Source organism: Stegostoma tigrinum, chromosome 28, assembly GCF_030684315.1.
Source record: "Stegostoma tigrinum isolate sSteTig4 chromosome 28, sSteTig4.hap1, whole genome shotgun sequence".
NCBI classification, from domain to species: domain Eukaryota; kingdom Metazoa; phylum Chordata; class Chondrichthyes; order Orectolobiformes; family Stegostomatidae; genus Stegostoma; species Stegostoma tigrinum.
Window position 1 is genome coordinate 20377638 of NC_081381.1, and position 21683 is coordinate 20399320.

General features: G+C 42.1%; 1 protein-coding gene across 8 annotated transcripts in view; it reads left to right on the top strand.

The window, feature by feature from the left end:
* Nucleotides 1-20361, top strand: part of LOC125466501 (probable G-protein coupled receptor 153) — a 95928-nt gene extending 75567 nt beyond the window's left edge. For all 8 annotated transcript variants that reach the window (XM_048561041.1, XM_048561039.1, XM_048561035.1 and 5 more), the window contains 3 exons: nt 2061-2250; nt 5175-5359; nt 18813-20361. In XM_048561041.1, the coding sequence (XP_048416998.1) occupies nt 2061-2250; nt 5175-5359; nt 18813-19574 (1137 nt within the window). In that variant the 3' untranslated portion in view covers nt 19575-20361. The remainder of the gene's footprint in view (nt 1-2060; nt 2251-5174; nt 5360-18812) is intronic.
* The last annotated feature ends 1322 nt before the right edge of the window (nt 20362-21683 follow it).

Here is a 21683-nt window from a genome sequence, read left to right on the forward strand (position 1 = left end):
GTATTTTTGAATCAGTGCTTAGTTGTGGCATGACTCACCAACATGCTTTGGTGCTTAATCCAGTCTTATTCTCATTTGTTTCACTCCACTGACCAGCAAGGTCCCAGATCATGAAGTGATGAGTCACTCATTGCTCTGAAGCATCTGGCACTGTGAGCTGTGATCTTTGCATGGTTTTTATTGTTGAATTGAATCTAAAATCCATTGGTCTTGCATGTAGTAATTTAAGTAACTCTTCCTTTAGAACAAGTACTGTCTTGGATTTATGAGTTTATTTGATGAGACTTATGTCAATTCAGCATGAATGCTTTGTGGATAAACAGAATCCATCAATGTAATGGGAATCAATTTCTTCCTCAGGCCAAATAAACTGCTGATAGCTGTCTTCATAAATCCTGCCTTGCAAAATAGGAGTGGCCAGGCTTCATAGAATCCCTGCAGCATGGAAGAAGGCCATTCAGCCCATCAAATTTTCCACTGACCCTCTGAAGAGCATCCCACCCAGACCCACGCCATCCTGTCCCTGTAACCCTGCATTTCCCATGGCTAATCCACCTAACCTGCACATTCCTGAACACTGTGGGTAATTTAGCATGGCTGGTTCACCTAGCCTCCACATCTGTGCTCTTGCAAAATAATTTAAAGGGATCACACACTCAATATTTAATCCACTCTTCCTCTCATGTCAGTCCAAACATAAAGATCTACAGTTTATCTCCAAGATTTTTGCTTTCATCACCCCACACAGAAACTTGCTGCAAGTACTGCTTAACTGTGGGAGGCCATGGTGTGGTAGTATTATCATTGGGCTGTTCATCCGGAGACCAAGGTCGTGTTCTGGGGAGCCAGATTCGAATCCTGCCACAGCAGATAGTCGAATTTGAATTCAATACAAAGCTGGATTTAAGAGTCTAATGATGACCATGAATCCATCAACAGGAAAACCCCATCTGGTTTACTAATGTCCTTTGGGGAAGAAAACTGCCATCCTTGCTGGGTCTGGCCTACATGTGACTCTAGACCCACAGCAATGTGGTTCACTCTGAACTTCCCTCTGGGCAATAAATGCCAACGTGGCCAGAAATGCTCTCATCCTGTGATGAATGAAAAGTAACTTGCCCGGCATCAATCCTAAATTGGCTTCTCCTCGTTAGAGGCTGAACCAATCACTTTGTTTGCAGCCTTGGGTTATTTGCATGTCATGTTCTGGATTTGACCAGTCCAGTCAAAGATGCTAGCAGATCTGTCAAACATGATTACCCTGTCAAAAAAAATGTTGCTTCAGTTTGATTGTGTCAGGCTTTTCTAAATGTCTGGCTATTTCTTCCTTAAAAATGGACTCTAGCATTGTCACAACATTAGATGATAGACCAACTGGCCTATAGGCTTCATGGCTTCTGCCTCCCTCCCTTCTTGAACAAGGGTATCACATTCCAATCAGTGAGTTCACAGAATATTTAAACTGCACAGTGCAGTGCTGGTAGCATAGAAGCTGAATATTAAGAAGTGTGATTTGTTTAAAGGGAATCCAGTTACGAAGCTAGGCAGCATCACAATTGTAGCTCATACCTGAGTCTACCAAACCATGTCTACCTTTATAGTGAGTGTGAAGTTTGTGCTGTGGCCCAAATAATGAAATTGAATTGGGTAGATTGGGAATCCCCAGTCATTATTGAGCCAACTCACTAGAACTGGTGACAGTTGGGCTGTAATTTCAATGATATGAGCCAGGATCACCATTGTTTCCCATTCATACTTGATATTGAGGTGAGGACAAGACCAGATTCATCTGTGATACCTGTTGACATTCACAGGTGAGGCTCTTACTTGCTGTTGGTGGACATCATGCAATTGAATGAAGCACCAATGTGTCACCAACATCTGTGGATTCGTCAGTGAACAGTACCTTCAATAAAGAAAGGGTGGGGGAGATTGCAATGTGTAAAAGAACAAACCTTTTATGGGTCAAGCCATAACATCGGAGTTTGAATTGGAATATGTGTTTTCGATTGTTCCTGAGCTCCTCAGATTCAAATGAACTTTTCCTTTCTGTTTTCCAGGTGGTGAGCTTTGCAAGCCTCAAGTATGATACCTCTTACACTTGGATGGTGTTGTGTTTCCTGTGGTGCTCCATAGTGCAGTCTATTCTCCTGCCATTGTTCCTTTGGGCTTGTGACCGCTACAGGGCTGATGTTAAAAGTGTCTGGGAAAAATGTGTAGCTATTATGTCCAATGATGAAATAGATGAAGGTAATCTTCCTTCTTTATTGAATTTTGTGCACAGTTAATATCAATTAGTGCCATCAATTTATCTTTGAAATTTTGTCCACTTAAAGCCATTGTCCTAAGTTTATGTGAGAAGCTTGTGTGAGATACGCTGAATTGGTGCACTGCAGTGCCACTATGTACAGCCTGTGCATTGTCCACTGTTTAATAAAGGGATCAGACTGTACAACGTCTCTGTGTATGTATAGCATATTGTTCTATCTCTGCTGTTTCTATAAGTAGGACATGGCACAGTCTTCTACAACACTGAAAAAAGACAGAAAGACAATGGGCAGAATCTTATAGGGTTCTGAGTGACGTGGGCTACAGTAAGATTTGTGGCAGAATCCAATGAAAAGTTAGGTAAAGCCGACTTGATGGCAGCATCTCACTCCATCTGCTATGCTTTTCACAAAAGATTTGGTGTGTAAGAAGAAGGGGAGTAATTAATTAAGGAGGATTATTCCTTGACCAATGCCTTATTGACACTTAGTTAACTAATAATCCATTAATTACATCATTTTCCTATCTTACCAAACCTGTCAAACATGCTAGATGAGGAAAAAACTCAACATGGAAACCAGAGCAGGCAAATTCAACTCACTGCTTGCTCTGAAGGACCTCCATGTTGGACAATAGGGTCAAGCATTTCCGGGCACACTGCATGGGCACCATCCACATGCATCCCATTGACATGTGTCAGCCTCTAAGAGCCCCTGTGGCACATTGCCAATCTACTTACAGGACCCTTCTGCCTTTCAGTGCTGCACTTGGGCTGCACTGATAACTACCGTCATTACGCTGCAGTAAGGACATTGTGCACTCAGGGACACACTCTCAGCTCATGGAGTGGACCAGGCTGTATCTCCGGGCTCTTCATTCACTGGGGTAGCACTCGCTCTGAGTCAACACGGATATTCATAGCATCCTGCCTTGCATGGACTTTGTTGCACTTTTCCCCCTCAGCCAGAGATACCAGACTCAGATTACTGCTGTCTTGCTGTGCTGTTTAGTGCAGACCCAAAGGAAGCTTGTTATGATTGTCATCAGGTTTCAGTCAAGGGAGGGGAAGCCTTTGATCAAGGGGCCCTGGTACAGTAAAACTAGGCCATCCTCTGATACACAGCCATTCAGAGTGGACAGAGTCATGATCCTCTCCTCATAAGGTCAAAGAGCCAAATGTCAGGCATTCCACCACTGGTCTTCCTCCTAGAGGCTGTTATCCTCCTGGAATGAGAGAGAGGCAGGTATCACGGGAGATGAGAGTACATAGTACAGCTCTCACTGTCAGTGCAGGTGGAGGGGCAGAGGTGTCCCTAGTGAGTGAGTAGGCAGGACAGAGGGCATCAGAGTCAGTGGTGTTGGGGGTAGGGGTGAGTCAGAGAAAGTGAGGGAATATGTTGCAGATAATAGCGAGAAAGGTAGATGGGGTTTATTGTGAGGTGGGTACAGTGTCAGGGAGAGAGTGATTGTGATGTATCAGGGAAAAGAAGGTGGCACTTACACTGGCAGGGTGACCAAGGTCATTGACTTTCTTCCTACAGTGTTGTGCATTCCTCCAGATGGCAGGGTCAGTACTGACCTGTTTGGCAGCTTCAGATTAGGTTGGATATGGTGTGATTGGTGTTCCCCACTGATGGACCTGGGGGAAGAAGAAGTCTTGCCCCTGCAGTACCCTGTTGAGTAGCACCTCTAGGTCCCTGTCAGGAATCGTGCAGGGCAACTCTTGACTGGCAGTGCCTGTCCAGGTGTAAAAAAGGACTTTTAAAGATGACACAAGAGCAAAGGATGCTGGTTATTTCCAGATCTACTGAGTGGTTACTTGTTCCGGGAACAGCATGTAGTAAGTTGGGCCAAAATCAGATGCTACTGATGTAATAGGGGCACTGTATCTAGTTAATGAGGCAAGTCTGGTAAGATACAGAGAGAAAACTCATTATGCCTCACGGTGGAAATCCCTCCAAAAACTCAACGCAACTCAGACTTAACCAAAAAAATGTGAAATTCAGCCCATAGTCTATGGCAAGGTCCAATTTTTTTTGTCATCCTCATTGGTGAAGCCCTAATAACGTTAACTCATTAATAGCTGCTTGTATTACAATGTGACACACAACAAAATATTTGTGTTTATATAATGTCTTTCAGAATTGCAGGAAGTCTTAAAACACTATGGCCAATGAAATCTTTTTTAAAATGAAATTACTTATAATCTGGAAAACAAGACAATGAATTTGCACATAGCAAGCTGTCACAATCAGCAATATGATAATGACTACAGAATCTAATTTTGTGATGTTGATTGAGGGATAAATATCGGCCAGGATACTGGTTGTAACCCCCATCCTGCTGTTCTTCGCAATAGTGCCAACAGAACAATGCATTGATGTGAGAGTGTGTTGGAGCCTTGATTAACATCTTCAAGATGGCACCTCTGATGTTGCAGTTCCCCCTTAGTCTGCGTCATAATATCTGCTTTGATTTTTGCTCTCAAGTTTTTGGAGTGGGCCTTGAACACAGAACTTTCTGTGGATGATCCTTTCCAGGCAATGCTCCAGTGTGTAATGCCTGCTGATTGGAGATGTCATATTTTGTTCATAGTTCAGGGTGTTCAGTGTCCCTAAGGAAACATCACCATATGCAAGCAGTAGTTCTATGTGTAGCACGGTCTAGATCATAGTGTGTCTATGCGTTATTATCTCCAAATGAATTTCATTGCTAATTCAGCAGATTACCTCCCAAGTGGAATGTATTATTACACACTCTTTGAGTGTAAACATTTATTTTGAAATTACTTTCTGATTTAATTTCAAGCTTCATTAGCAATGCCTCCTAGAAGAAAATGTGTTGCAAATGGACATCGGACAATTTTGAATCAAAAATGACTCATAGGATAAATTTCTTTGTTTTAGGAAACAGTCAGGATGGAGCAATTCACTCAGATTCGTTCTTTGAAAGACCCTATGAGTATAACTGCACCACTGAAATCCTGACAGTAGATCGTATTGCCAAGTATGACTTCTCAGCCCTGGAAAGGGGAGTACCACAGGTGTACCCAATGAGAGAGATGCAAGAGGATAAGATGCAATATTTACAGGTATCTGTCTAAACCCGGGGTCCAGGCACTAGAATTCCTGTTTGTTTTATTCAGACATATGCTCTTACTCCAAGCTATTGAGTCAAACTAACCATTTGCCTTCGGGGTCTCCTCATTCTGCTTGCTGGTTATTGTCATCCACCTCTCTATGAGTCGTAGAGATTAGGATTTTGTTCTGTAAGTGTGTTCTGTTTCCCCACCAGCACCACACTCCCCAACCCCAGGTGTGCCCCTCGGTCCCTCTCCTTGCTTTGAGGCACTGACACGTGCCCTTCAATGGACATTAAATGTTGTGGTCCTTTCTTCAATTGTAGTTTTAGACCATGGTTTGGCAGGTTGATTGGCCATGTCCTCGGGAGAAGGTAGAAGTTGTGTCCACCCATATCCATTCTAATTTGGGCCACCAATGGATGGTGAGCTAGTGGAGGAATCCCTCCACTGAAATCTCTTAGCACTCTTAATGGTATCCCAGTCTGAGACTCAGACAGTACAAATAGAGTATGAACCTATAGTTACTGGCCAACATAGACCATTCCCGCACTGGGAAGCACAAGTATTAATGATTGATCAGGGAATCATGTCACCTACAAGCTGTTGAATTAGTTTGTGCTCCACTGAAATGTTATCTAACAACAATCATCCTAAAAAAGCTCCACATTGTAATTTAACTATAGGCTAGTCAACAATTTACTTCATTCTTCAGAATGTTTTCTGTTACTATTCTGCAATTTAGCACATTTTATATATTATTTGATTCATGCTTATATGTAAAATCCTCCAGAAAAATGACATCTCTTTGAATGGGAACATGTTCACATTTCTACAACAGGGAAATGTGAGGCGTGAAGGAATAGTATATGCTGATTTATTGCACAAATCTTCAGGCGTAGACACCTGAATGGATTGAGATTCAGCAAAGGAGACACTATAGAGGAAGATGAAAGGGAAAGTCAAGGGTTTCCGTCTCAGACAGGATGAAAGGAGTCAGAATTGATTTCCCCTGCTGGCACTTCTTTCCTGTAATTTTGAAGTTTAATCTTTATTTGAAGAACAATGACTCTCACTGTTAGAGGTGAATAATCCATCTTTTAACAATTTCATTAAGTGTTGGGAATCAACTATTTGTGACCTGAACAGGGATTTTTATCAGTGACTTGAATTTTGGACACAGGGAGAAATTATTGATTTTCACACTTTAATAACATGAGGGTCATGCAGTATTTTTAGAAGTGGGATTTTAGTATTGAGGTGTATAAACAAACATCAATTCTATTAATTATTGATCCTCCCTGTAAGTAGATAAAGTAAAATCAATGTTGCTACTCAGAGGCCCTATGATTGACATTTTTAAAGGTCTAAGTTAGCCAAGTTCCATCATTCTGAAAACTTGAGCCGTTTTCAAAATGGTAGCCATAAATTTAACCCCCTGGAATAAGTTTTACCAATATTTCGATGTTTAAGTTTGTATGCTCTGTTGGCCAAACATTTCATTAAACATAGAACATTACAGCATAGTACAGGCCCTTCGGCCCTCGATGTTGTGCCAAAAGTACAAGCAAGCTTTACCTCTTGAATCTTTACTCAAGTACAAAGTAAACTGAAGATGCAATCTTCTTCTCCAATGATGAGAAAATTAAATCAATCTGTGCCTCCTGCTCCAGCTTCAACATCCTGACCTTTCTTCACGCTCATTCTGAATTGGCAGTTGTGTTACTGGTTTATTCGCTGACACCCTTCATCATAACGCACTAGCAGACACAGCCTCAATATCTTCTCTGATGAGTAATGGAGCACCCCTAATAACTTCTTCCTTCATGCCAAGCATTTCTCCCGCCACCACAGCAACCTCTTATTTCTTAAAATACTCATTTCCTACCGAGGTTTGAATACTCCTTTCTAGCCTTCAGTTTTTATTCTTCACCATAACCCTATAATAATTGCTGCTCGGGTCCTCCCTCTTCTGGGTGCTTTGTCTGACATGGTCTTCCTTATGCCTGCATCTTCATTCTGCTGAAATCAAGATTCATTACACACTCTCCTTTTCTAATTCATTTTTTCCTCAGAACCTCAAACTGTGGAACATTACTTCTGTCTCTCTCATAAGCTATGGACTTCTCACATCCAGCTTTTATGGCATTAACTATTTCTTGATTTGGCTTATTTACCCTTCTACTCTTTTCAGCCTTTTTCTGATGACCTGCAGTTGGCCATTCACTGGGGTTTCTTGGTTAAGAAGCTGTTCATTCATAAACATCGCCAATGTAAACTGTGTAGAAATAGAGAAATGGCGCTCTTTGGAGTGCGATCTTCGGTGGTTTAGTCCATTGCCCATCAGACCTGTAGGTAGGCCTCACTCCTGCCATTTTGGTGATCATTTCATGGTCCACTCATCTATTTTTCTTTGCTCTCAGGGTTATATCTGGAACCTTCCAGGTTTGCAAGGGTCACTGTCACCATAACGATATGGGGGATTTTGGCTATAATATTTTGGAATTGTTTTCTCGTTGAGCTGGCTTCTCCAATTGTATTTAGTTGCAGAAAAGATTAAAAATATGCTTTTATACTGTTTTTACAGATGTTAAGACAAACAGGAATTTCAAAACTGCCAGCAAAATGAATTCCCCAGTGGGCCAATGAGATACTCCCACTGTGCCTGGACTTGTCGTTTGGCACATTTTCATGGAGCTATGCCAAATCCGCTGGGTGCTCCCTGACTCAGTTCCCACCTAGGATTATCTGTTTTTTGGAAAGTTGGAATTGCAGCAAACTCTTTTGGACAAGATTGACCTTATTACTCTCCTTAAAATGTCCTTAGCTGCCTTATGTCATTAATGGATTACCACATGATGGGAAGCAGCTTAGTACCATGTAATGGAAGATCGAATGCCTGGGAGTGTTGCTTTGGTACAATTCCAGGAGGCTGATTTTATTATAGGTCTTTTCATGCCTGGGACTGGTGCTATAATTGCATTTTCTTTCCTTCTTGCTATTGAGAAACTGATGCCTAGAGTGTAGGATTTCATCAAGATTGAAAAGAAGAGGAAAGAAGTCATGATAAATTAGGAAGTAGTCATTAGGTGATGCTAAGGTTGGGTTTTAAAGGCCAGAAGATTATGAGGAAGGGAAGACCGAGGAGGTAAGGAGTTCTACAGCTTTAACCTGCTGACTATTCAACTTCCCATCTGGGCCCCCATCTTAGACAATACTGTGAAATTGTTCCCACACCTCAGGTACTGGCCTCCTCCCCTCTCAGATCTGATACCTTCACCTCACTCCTCAAAGAGCCCACTCTTGACCCGATGCCCCCTGCATCATCCAGCCCCATCTCCAACCTGAAACGAATGCTCATCGAGGCACACCGACTAACAAAATGAAGACCCTGCTTGAGCAGCTCATTGTACATGTGAACACTGCAGCAGTCAACAAATAATCCAAGAGCACTTGGTTGAGCCAAGAAGATCTGGAACATATAGACACATTGCTTTACTGAGCTTCCAGCCCCTCAGCTTGTGCGTTAATGAAGAGATGGAATATACTACAGTATATCTTCTTACTTTCTCTTGAGTGGTTTTGTTCACAAGATAATCTGTATTTCAAGGTCAAATATTTTATCACAAGTGGCCAGCACCCATACAAAGATTATTTACAAGATTCACTATTCTCAATGTCATATCATTTGTTAAAAACAGTTATTATATATCCTCTATGAAAATTAACATTCTATGGGAAAGAAGGCATTGTTGGTTCTGAAGCTCTCTCTCAGCAGGTTTACTTCAACATCACCCTGCTGTATATTATAATTATTGTTTGCCTATCTCTTTCATGTTGACAGCATTATGCCCAGTGATTCTGTTGTGCTGATTTATTTTGAGTAATGGATTGCATTGTTCTGCAGACACTGCAATAAACAGGCATGTTTCACAGGGAAGATGCTGATTTGCTACTAATTTGAGCCTGAGTAGATCTTCTAACTCTATATTCTCTCCACCACAGTGATGGACTAATTCCACCATTCTAACACTATCCATCCTCACCACTGCAGTCACTGATCTGTTGCTAAAACTCTGGACAGTACTTTATGGATCCTCAATGAGATTGGGGAGGAGGTATGTGCCAGAGGGCATCTATAAGATTTCTCAGGTGGTTTTCCTGACAATCTCTGGTTTGTCTGCGTTCAATCTGCAATTTTACCAGAGGCGAGCAAAGTCTGGGGAAGCACCACATCACCCTCCTGCCAGCTGAACACCTTGAGTGACCAATTAAAGGTCTATTTGGTACCTTAGGTTTGAGGCTGGCAGGAAGAGTTTCAGGGGCAGAGGTAAGCCTGGCAGGGCATGGGCCTTGGGCCTAAAGGGGGGTTGAGAAGAAACCTCCTTTCTACATTGGCCTCCCCTCTACAACACCTGCAAACTGCTCGAGTGCTCCCTGTTACCCTGACTTCACCATCAAGACGCCCAGCCACTCTCCACACCCTCCGACCTCTCTCCCCACCCCACTGTGAGGTCTCTCATTCAATACTCGCCATGAGATCCTGCGCTTTGCTCTTCCTGGAATCTGCTGACCAATCGGCTCTACCTGACTGCTCCCTGAAGTGGTGCTCCTGTCTGAGTGAGGGATAGGAATTATATCTCTAACCAAGTAACATCTCCTAATGATCGCTTCTCATGAAATGGCTGCCGTGATTGGTGGGGAAAATCTTCCCACCAATTCTTTGAAGGGCAGGGTTAGAATCCAGACCATTTGAAGTGACCTGCCTGTCCATTCCTGCTTTTTGTCACTGTCAGAGTCTGAATATCTAAAACACTGCTGGGCAGCATCATATAATCAGCACTCTGGAAACTTTTGCTCATTTTAAACCCACTGTCTGGATTCGAACTGGCACCATCTAATTTAAACATATCCCTCCTTCCTCTAACAGATCTGAAAATTGATTAACTGGAACATCTTAAGTAAACAAATTCAAGTGCTGCTGAATTCCAAACATAACAATATGTGTAAACAACACAAACAATTCAACAATCATTCCTGAATTAGTAAAGGAAAATACACTACCCTGTGAATATTTTTCTTGCTATCAATCAGATACTAGAATACTATTTACCCTGTAATCTGTGGAACTCATTTGCTCTGCTTTTCAATCTGAAACTATTTTCAAAATGTAACTTTCTTGTGGGAAATCAGAGACATTTATTTAAGGTTAAAAATTTCTCCTTTTTTTCACCCCTGAGGATGTCGCCACCTCGTGGAGGAAAATGGCTTCTAGCCCCCGTACAATGTGAGAATGTCAGAAATAGGGCTGTTCTCTCTCAAAAGGGAGAGAGACAGGCAGATGGTGGAGGTTTAATCTGAGGGTCACCATTCCTCAGGCAAGGGGAAGAGGTCGAGAAGGAGAATCCTTCATAGTAACCTCAGCCAATGCAGGAAATGAACTCATGCTGTTGGTGTCACTCCACATCACAACCAGCTGTTCAGCCGACTGACCCAAAAGGAAGTTGGTGCTGGAGCAGGCCAAATGCCCATATAAGCCTGTTCTTCTGTTCAAAATGATCGGGACTGAATTTCAACTCTACTTGTCTCCCCGATACCTAGGCCCTTTGATCTAAAACAGTCTTCTATGGGACATGGGTGACACTGCTAAGGCCTGCATTTGCTGCCAATCCCAAATTGCCCTTCACCTGAATGGTTTTCCAGACCATTTCTGAGGATAATTAAGAGTTAATTTTTTTTGTTGTGGATCTGGAGTCTCATTTAGGCCAGATGAGATAAGAACAGCAAATTGCTTTCTCTAAATGACATCAATGAACCAGATGGGAGTTTATGACAATCACCGATAGCTTCAAGCTCATTGTTATAAGCTTTTAAGACCATAAGACCATAAGACATAGGAATGGAAGTAAGGCCATTCAGCCCATCAAGTCCACTCCGCCATTTAAATCATGGCTGATGGGCATTTCAACGCCACTTCCCTGCACTCTCCCCATAGCCCTTGATTCCTTTTGAGATCAAGAATTTGTCGATCTCTGCCTTGAAGGCATCCAACCTCTGCGGCAATGAATTCCACAAGCCCACCACTCTCTGGCTGAAGAAATGTTGTTTCATTTCAGTTTTAAGTTTACCCCCTCTAATTTTAAGGCTGTGCCCACGGGTCCCAGTCTCCCCGCCTAACAGAAACAACTTCCTAGTGTCCACCCCTTCTAAACCATACATTATCTTGTAAGTTTCTATTAGATCTCCCCTCAACCTTCTGAACTCTAATGAGTACAATCCCAGGATCCTTAGCCTTTCACCATACGTTAAACCTACCATTCCAGGGATCATCCATGTGAATCTCCGCTGGACACGCTCCAGGGCTAGTATGTCCTTCCTGAGGTGTGGGGCCCAAAACTGGACACAGTGTCCTTCCTGAGGTGTGGGGCCCAAAATTGGATTCTGTTTCAATTGTTTGAAATTGAATTCTGCCAGCTGCTGTGGTAGGGTATGAACCTTGGCTGCTGGATTACTGGCTCGGTGGTGTTAGCACAGTGTCATCACCTCCCTCAGTGCCCAAAATGCTATCAATCTTAGTTTTCAATATACCTCATGAATGAAGACTGGATTTTGGCTGCCTAGGCAAGCCTCCCCAGTCGGAAATGTCCAGATACTCTGGACCCACCTTAATAATAAGGGGCCCAATGACATGTGATGTTTGCTCTGTGAGGGGACAGTTGGTGGAGTTACACAAACCTTGGAAGCCCACAACATAGGCAGATATAGGGATGAGCTAGTACCAGGGTGGGCTGGTTAGAGACTGTTTGGTTCTCTAGAAATTTGTTCAAGCTGTTTTATAAGTTCCTACAGCTGCAGTTCCTCACCTTCACGCCCCCACCCACCTCTCCACGGACTGTCATCTCCAAGCCAACTCAATGTCAACTCGTCCCCTGCCACAGAGCAACCGACAACCCCACCCCCCTGCCCAGCCCCATGGCCCTTCATACACTACACAACACCTTCATGACCACTCACTTCGTATCTGCTGTGGACAGAACTTGTGAGCTTTGTTGAAATGAAACCTAAAGATTCTCAAACTCTAATACTTTCGCTCCAGTGCACTTAATAGTGGAAGAAAATTCGTGTTCATTGGACCCATTTAATCTTAAACCTCCACAGTTTCTGAAAACCTTATAAAAGCAAAGACTGCCATAATAAATTGACTCTTTAACCTGCCAATCTGACTGTTAGCTTGAAAATGCTGTTGAGGGAATTGTAACTTTTGAAACTCAACCAAGCATTCATAATGTTGACAGCCCTTAGGGAAAAACCAACAGAATTTTATTTATATTGAATGACCAGATACTTCTTTTGCCATACAACTTGCAAACAATGACTTAGCCATTCACTGACAGCTGTAGCCTGTTCCTTTTTAAAGTTTAAAGAGTGGGGTATTTTTAAAAACTTCTAATCAGGACAGTTATACAGACCTTATTACACCTTCTAACATTATTTACATCTACTTCACCAACTTGTGGCTCCCACGCCGCACCGTAAGGCCTTTGCAACAGCCAAAACAAAGTCTGTTTGAACTCATTACTGCGTTCAAATGATTCTGCTAAGCCTAGGTCTCCATTCTGTGTGATTTATGCCCCATCCCCCTTTGCCCGCTACCAAAACTGGTCTTTAGGAATGAATGGACTCCAGGTTCAGCCCACCATTTTTTTACTGCGTGAAAAGTCGTAAGGACTCTGTGAAAATCCAGCCCTGGGTATCCATATCTTTCGGGTGTCAAAAATTCTGAAGATTGACAACTCCTGTGAGTGAAGGCATTTCCGCTTATCTCAGCCCTAAATCGCTGATTTCTTCACCCCAGTCTGTCACCTAGTATGCGGTCTTCCACTCTGAGGGTTCTCCCTTCAGCATCTTTCATAAATGTAATGTGTTTCCATGGGATTGTTTCTCATTCTTCCCAGCTCCAGAAAATATCAGTACATTCCTACTCAATCTCATATTATAAGATCGTCTTCTCACTCCAGAATTTCAAGTGAACTGTTTAATGATCTGTCAGCATGTCACCGTCACCCCAAGAAATTGTAACCTAATGACCAAGCCTCTTGCTTTGATGATGAGTGAGGGAGAACGTACTAAGAGCAATATCAGACATACCTGAAAATGGTGTGCCCAACTGTTGAAGCTGCAGGACAGGACTGTGTGCACGCTAAAAGTAGGAATAGCAAACAATTGGCAGAGCTAAGTGATTCCACCGTCATCAAGTTAGATATAAGCTCCACGCATTATCCAGGTGGTGTGGACAATTGAACAACTAGCTGGAGGAGGAGACTCTGTGAAGATTTTTATCCTCAATGATGGTAGAGCCCCAGAATATCAGTGCAAAAGATAAGGCTCAATCATAAGCAGTAATTTTCAGTCAGATGCATTGTGTAGATAGTCCATCTTGGTCTCGACCTGAGGATTTACCATCACTCAACCATCACCTACAGTAGATCCAGATGTTCCGGTGCGACTACAACTCTTGCCTCTACCTGACAAAAATTGACTGGGTATACCTAGTCCACAAAAAGTCAGAATAAATAAAATTTGGCCAATTTCTTCTCATCCTCAGAAAAGTAATAAAAGCTGTTGTCAACAGTACTATAAAGCCACATTGACTAACCTGCTCAAAGATGCCCAGTTTGACTTCCATCAGAACTGCTCAGTTCTTGACCTCATGAAAGCCTTGGTCTAAACATGGACAAAAGAATTGAATCCTTGAGATGAAGCAAGACTGACTGCCCTTCCAGATAGCATTTGACCAGCTTGCCAAATTGAAGTCAATGAGATTTGGAGAAACTTTCCATTTTTTGGAATTATTCCAGCACAATGAAAGGCTGTTTCAGTGATTGGAGGCCAACTATCTCAACCTCAGAGCATCACTGCCAGACTTCCTCAGGGTAGAGTCTTTGGCCTAATCAGCTTCAACAAGTTCATCAATAATTTTCCCTCCACGGTAAGATCAGAAGTGAGTGCTCACTGATAATAATGCATTATGTAATTATGCCCTTGCAAAACTGGCTGGAGTCACGCCTGAAACATAAGAAAATAGTTGTTGGTGGAGGTTAATATCTCAGCTCCATGACATCTCTGCAGAGTTCCTCAAGGTAGCGTCCTTGGCCCAAACATCGTCAGCTGCTTCATCAATGACCTTCCCTCCATCATAAGGTCAGAAGTGGGGATGCTTGCTAATGATTGGACAATGTTCAGCACCGTTCGCAAATCCTCAGATACTGAAGCGGTCTTTGTTCAAATGCAACAAGATCTGGACAATATCCAGGCTTGGGCTGACAAGTGGCAAGTGACATTTGCGCCACACAAATGCCAGGCTATGATTATCGCCAATAAGAAACAATATAACTATCACCATTTGACATTCAACGGTGTTATCACCATTGAATCCCTCACAGAATCCCCCGCTATCACCATTCTGGAGGTTATCATTGACCAGAAATGCAACTGGACTCATCACATAAACACAGTGGCTATAAGAGCAGACCAGAAGCTAGGAATACTGCGGCGAGTAACTCACCTCCAGACTCCTCAAAGCCTGTCCACAATCTATAAGGCACAAATTAGGACTGTAATGGAATACTCCCCACTTGCCTGGATTAGTGCAGCCCCAATGGCACTCAAGAAACTTGACACCACCAAGAAGAATGCAGGCCACTTAATTGGCACCACATCCACAAGCATCCACTCCCACCACCATGGACTCTCAGTAGCAACAGTGTGTACTATCTACAAAATGCACTGCAGAAATTCATTAAAGATCCTCAACCAGCATCTTCCAAACCCACGATCACTTTCGTCTAGAAGGACAAGGGCAGCAGACATTTGAGAACACCACCACCTCCAAGTTCCCCTCCAAGCCACTCACCAACCTGACTTGGAAATATATTGCTGTTCCTTCACTGTCACTGGGTCAAAATCCTGGAATTCCCTCCCTCATGGCATTGTGAGCCAATCCACAGCAGTTGGACTGCATCGATTCAAGAAGGCAGCTCACCGCCATCTTCTCAAGGGCAAGGAGGGATGGGCAAGGAATGCTGGCCAACCAGCAACACCCACATACTGCAAATGAATAGAAATAAAAATGTTCAATACCGTTCGAGGTTCCTCAGATAAAGGAGCAACCCACGCCTACCTGCAGCAAGTAACATCTGTGCCACCTAAGTTCTAGGGAATGGCCATTTCTAACAAGAGAGAGTCTAACCAACTTCCTGTGAAATTCAACGGTATTTATTATCACTGAGCTCTTCGCCATTAGCATGCTGGGAGTCGTCATTGAACAGAAACTCGACAGTGGCAATCACTGTGTTTTCTGGCAAGTAACTCATCTCTTGACTCCTAGAGCTATTTCAGCAGCATGTTGGGAAAATGATATAATATTTCCAGGCACAGCGCTGTTCCAACAATTCTCAAGGTGTTTGAGATTATCTAGGACATAGCAGCCCACATGAACAACACTACATCCACTCCCTTAAATACTTACTCCAACTGCCTGTAATAATGACAGTTGGTATTAGGAATAGTACCTTGAGCAAGTTTCCTTCCATGCCACGAATAATTCCAGTTTGATCATCTCTGGGTCATAATCCTGGAACTTCAGCACTGTGAGTGTACCTAGATCACAGACAGCAGCAGCTCACTAAATATCCCATCACCACCTTCTCGAGGGCAATGAAACTATCTTTGTCATCAATACCCACACCCCACAAGTGAATAAAATGTAAAAACTCTAGCAAAGATATCTTTCCTTAGGAAAGGACACCAAAATTACACATTATGCTGCATATGTAATGTCACTTGGGTCCTATATAATTGCTGTGATACATACTTACTCTAATACTTCAACACTCTTGCAATAAAGGTTTGTAAATAATTTGTCTTTCTGATTGCTTCCAGTATCTGCACTCTGGCATTGTGCCCAATATGCATTATTCACAATTTAGTCTTGACAGTAGGATCAAGGGTTGCAGCATTATGTCATGACTATTATTGTGGAGTTTCGAGCCATGCATATATCAGTTTGTGATTAAGAGTAAAAGTGCTGACCGACATTCCCTTCCCTGAGGATGTTTTGACCAACAGAACTGCTCATGGCTGAGATCAGCTAATTTAACAAAGACCAGGATTTGAATGTGGAACCACTCTGATCTGTGGGTTCAGCTCTGCAGTGAATCTTCTGGAAATTTATGTAGTCCCTTTTGCATTGCAAAACATCTTCACAGGAATGGAAATGTAGCACTAAGCCACAGAAAGAGATACGAGGACAGGTAATTAAAAGCTTGGTGAGAAAGGTAGGTTTGAGGATTATCCTAACGAAGTAGTGGAGAGGTTTAGGATGAAAATTCCAGCCTGAATGTTTATTCATTATTAGTGGAGGAGTAAGAGACAACGAAGAGGCTCTGATTGGAGGACCAGAGAAATGTAAAATAATCGGTTGGTCTCCCAGTATGGCTCAGTTACACATGCTAGAAGCTGCATCTGTTCACAAACTTGGTCCTGTCCTGCACAAGTGAAAGGATCATGTCCCCGTATCACATCATTTCCAACAAAACAGAAGGAGAGCCTTTCTCTAGCACCTACTCCAAGGAAATGTGAATTAAGTCCAACTTGAGACACTTGAGTATAACTCAACACTGACTGACTCTTCAATGCAGTGCCGAGTGAGTGCTGCAGTGTCAAAGGATGAGACGCTCAATCAAGGCTTGTCTGTCCTCACTGCCGACAAAAATACATCCCAAGCCTTTAAATTGGAGAAGAGCAGGAAGGTTGTTTTGTGTGTGTGTGTGTGTCACTATCCGTCAGCCAAGATGACTATAATACATCATGTAGTCATTGCAAAATTGCTGTTTGTGGGCTTTTGCTCTGTACAAATTGGCTACTGTATTTCCTACATTACAGCAGTGAGTACCCTTCAGGAGTAATTGAATGGTTGTAAAGATTTCTGGGGTATCCTGAGGTTGTGAAAGGTGCTACTTAGACGTATGTACTCCTGTCAGATTTTTTGGGCCAACACTTTTAATAAATTTATAGCAGCTGAACGACTTTTATTTATTTACTTAATGTTTCTCTTTATCACTTGTCATATCCTGACAATGCTCTGAAGTGTTTCACAAGTATTTCCTTTTGAAACGCGGTCTTTTTGACATGCAGTCTCTGGATTCCTTCACACATCCCCAGTCCCCATGCTCCAATGGCAATGCCTTCAGCTGTTTAGGATTTAGATTCTCAAATTCCCTCCCTTAATCCCCACTATCCACCTCCGTTTCTTTAAGATTCTCTTAATGCCTACCTTCTTCTGTCACGCTTTTTCCTATTTTTGGCTCAGAGTCAAATTTGTCCACTTATTTTATTGTGAAGTATTGCACTTTCTGTCTATGCTGTGTTGATTTATGCTCATTTTCTTTTCACAATGCATCTTAAAACAATGCACTGGGAGCATTGAGAGGCATAATTTGTTTGCTGGCTGATAGGATCCAAGTATTGAAAAATACAATTAGCATCCAGAAGCAAGAGTAGTATTTCATTGCAGTTGGTATTCAAAGCAGTGCCATCTTGCAATCAGCATGATATATATCTTCTAAGGAACTTGTTCAGGTGCATTGCATGCCAGAAAAGAAACACATATGTGACAATGACCATATCTGTAGTTGAAGGAAAAGCATTGTTATTTCACAATTTGTACTTTTGCCATCTACAATTCTGTGTTACAAGGCAATGTTACAAATATAATGCCCTGGGCCCTATTTTAGCCACCTGTGAGGACAGGCAGAACTAGTAGGAACTTCAGATGCTGGAGCATCTGAGATAACAAGGTGTAGAGCTGGATGAACACAGCAGGCCAAGCAGCATCAGAGAAGCAGGAAGGCTGACGTTTCTGAAGAAGGGTCTAGGCCCGAAATATCAGCCTTTCTGCTCCTCTGATGCTGCTTGGCTTGCTGTGTTCATCCAGCTCCACACCTTGTTAGGACAGGCAGAACCTTGATTTAACATTTCATCCCCTAACACTGCACCACTCTTTTGATACAGCATTGAAGTGTCAATCTGGGTCAAGTCTGTAAAGTGGGACTTGACTGGTCAAGGCATTCAGCCCAGTGCTGCATGTTATATATAAAGATTCTCACCAGATATAAATGTGATGGCCCCCTTGCATCCTATGTCATCAACTACATTGGAACAGGTGAAGATTATGGACAAGTCTGTACTATCATACAGAATATCCTGGAAATTGATGGGAGATGGTGTTTTGCTATCTGACGGATTGCTGCACTTTGAGAATGGGAGGTTGTAGAAATAGGGTTGATCTTCTGTTGCCATGAGTGCACATTAGATGGAAGTAAATGGTAGTGTTTGACAAATTTGTCAATTTAACAGGAGAGGACATTTAGTTTACTTCAGACTGCCTTTTTTTTATGTCTCTTAGGTTCCTCCAACAAGACGGTACTCCCAAGATGAGTCAGAAATGTGGGCGACAGGCCCAATTCCTTCCTATCTTCACAGATGGGGGTCTTCAGAGGACATCACAGGGGCACTACACTACAGCTCCCCAAGGCATGAGAGGAGGCGAAGCAGTCTGATTTCCCAACACGATGAATGTGCTTCTTTCCAAAAAAGAAGGAAGTCTATGGATAGTGTTATATCTCTAAAGCAACAGACCAGGGAGGAGTATTTCAGTGATGACTTGAAATGTTTCAGCCGTGATGAAATAATAAATTACATAGATGAAACTCCCCTTCCTAGTCCAATGAAAACCCCACTGAAATCATCTTCCATAACACTAATTCCAGAAAAATGTGAACAGTATTCAGTCATGTTTTCCCATTTTCCCTTAACTAATTTTGAGAAGGAGCCCCATGTCCTCCGTCGGTTATCCGAGGACAAGGGATGCATCTTCACAGGGATCAGCAAGCCCAAGGAATACTTGGCAAATACCTGCCCCAGTGACCCGACTGCAGCTCAAGTGAACACAGAGACATACATTCAGGCCCTAAACAGTCAGGCCAACCCCAACATTAAGCAGGAAGCCTCCAGAAACTGTCGGACAGACCTATGCGTCTCTTGGGACAATCAGGAACATCTCACCAAAGTGGAAAGCAAAGGAAGCACAAACAGTTTTTTAAGCTCGCCTTCCACTTCTTCGGGTTATGTGACTTTTCATTCTGATTCCATTGGATCTGCTTCGTAGGAGACAGTCTGGAACCTCCCAAAAGAAACAAATAAACAAAATAAAAAGGTGTTTCTACGTTTGTTTTGTACCAAGGGAATTTTATAATTCAGCCACGAGGAAAAAGTGTCAAGAGCCAAAGAATTGGGCAAATATTTTCACATCCTTGAACAGTGGGGAAAAAAGGGGTCTCCTATTAGAGTGAATTGTCTGGAAATATATGGCATTAAGTAATCACTGAATGCAAATATTACTGACCTTTTGCTTATATTTTATTATTGTTTTTTAAAAAGAAATAATTTTTAAGAGGCAACACTCTAGCAGGTATTCTGGTAAGACTAAGTATGTTCGGTGCTGTTCGGGTTTGGAAATGGCTGGGGTGGGAAAGAAACTTTGGTTCTAGGCTTGGTTGTATTTTTAAAACATCCAAACTGTAAAATGATTTCTCCACTGGGGGTGATTTGAGCCAAATTGTCTATTTATGCATTTTGGACATTCATTGTGTTCTGTTAGTATTTTGTTACAACTGCTGATTAGCTTAACCAATACAAGAAAATAAAATTGTTTGTTGGGGGAGGGGATGTGTGAAAGTTAATTGTTTTTCTGTGTATTTTGCGTTTGTAAAATTGATGTCATAAATAGGCGACATTGCCAATGCCTTGCAAAACTGGACATTAGTTTCACTTGGTCCCCATAAAGTTGTCCTAAAATTTAACAGTAACCAATGTTTTCTTAACAACATTTGCAATGGTCACTGTCCTTGAAAAGAATCAGCACCTATGTAGTTTATATTAAAAACCTACTTCAATATCTGATCTCAAGGTGTAAGATGGCTTATATCACTCATCACAGTTTGTCATAAAATATGTTTCTTTCATCTTTATATATGACAACTTGGATTTTGCAGTCAATAGTAAAGTGATCTCTGTGACAAGGATTCACCTTTCCTGAGATTAATTCTGGCACCAACTATATATTATGTCTGACATTCAGCATTAGATATGCCTTCAAGCAAGCCAAGCAGTCAGTCACAATGAAGAATTTTATGAACCAGCACTGTAGGATACAAAATGTACTGATTACCCTCATTTTTAGATAATATTATGGAAGGAGAAAAATAAAGATTAGAAAACCCATCCTTTAGGATTAAGATGGAAGCGACAATGTAATTTGAAAAGTTTTAATGTTTTAATTATATTGAAAACCTACAGATGTTTCATCATAATGGGGGCATTTCAGATTCCACAAATGTAAGTTAGATTACCAGGGCCACAGAGTTTGTTTTAGACATAAGGCCATAAGATATAGGAGCAGAATTAGGCCGTTTGGCCCATCAAGCCTACTGTGCCCTTTCGATCATGGCTGATATGTTTTCAACCTCATTCTCCAGCCTTCTTCCCATATCTCTTGATTCGTTTACTAATCAAGAACCCATCTATCTCTGGGTTAAGCATTCAATGACTTGGCCTCCACAGCCTTCTGTGGCAATGAGTTCCATTGATTCACTACCTTATGGCGAAAGAAATTCCTCCTCATCTCAGTTTTAAAGGGTCATCTCTTTCCTCTGAGGCTGTGTCCAACCAGGTCCCAGTCTCTTCTGTAAGTGGAAGCATTTCCTTCATGTCCAGTGTTCATTAAAACCAATTACACCTCATTCAATATGGAATCACATTTTCAGGGGTTTTACCATGAGTTCTGGATGTAAAAAGTCTAACTTCACATCAATTCATGTGATTTCGAGAGATTATGATCTACGAGGACTTTAGCAGTGCACCCTGTGGAGGAGGATTCCTCTCTTCAGCGGGACATGTGTGGATGGCAGACGTTGCTGTCAGTTTCACAGTTTTGTAATGATGGTGAACACTGGTAGGTTTGCCATCTTCATAACTGTGCAATCTGAGCCAACAGCTTTTAGCAACACGAGTTGAACTGGATATCAGAGTGTCTGCATCAAACTTTGTGTTCGTCTGTGATTTCTAGCATCTGTAGAATTTTGTCTTTATTTGACTCGACAAATACAAGCCTTTCTTGTGCAACATACAATTACCTCCTTCTGTAAATCTTGGAACCCACCTTCTCAGTTTTCCAACTATTTTGAACGGAATCTGTGCTCTGTACCTCTGAATTGGT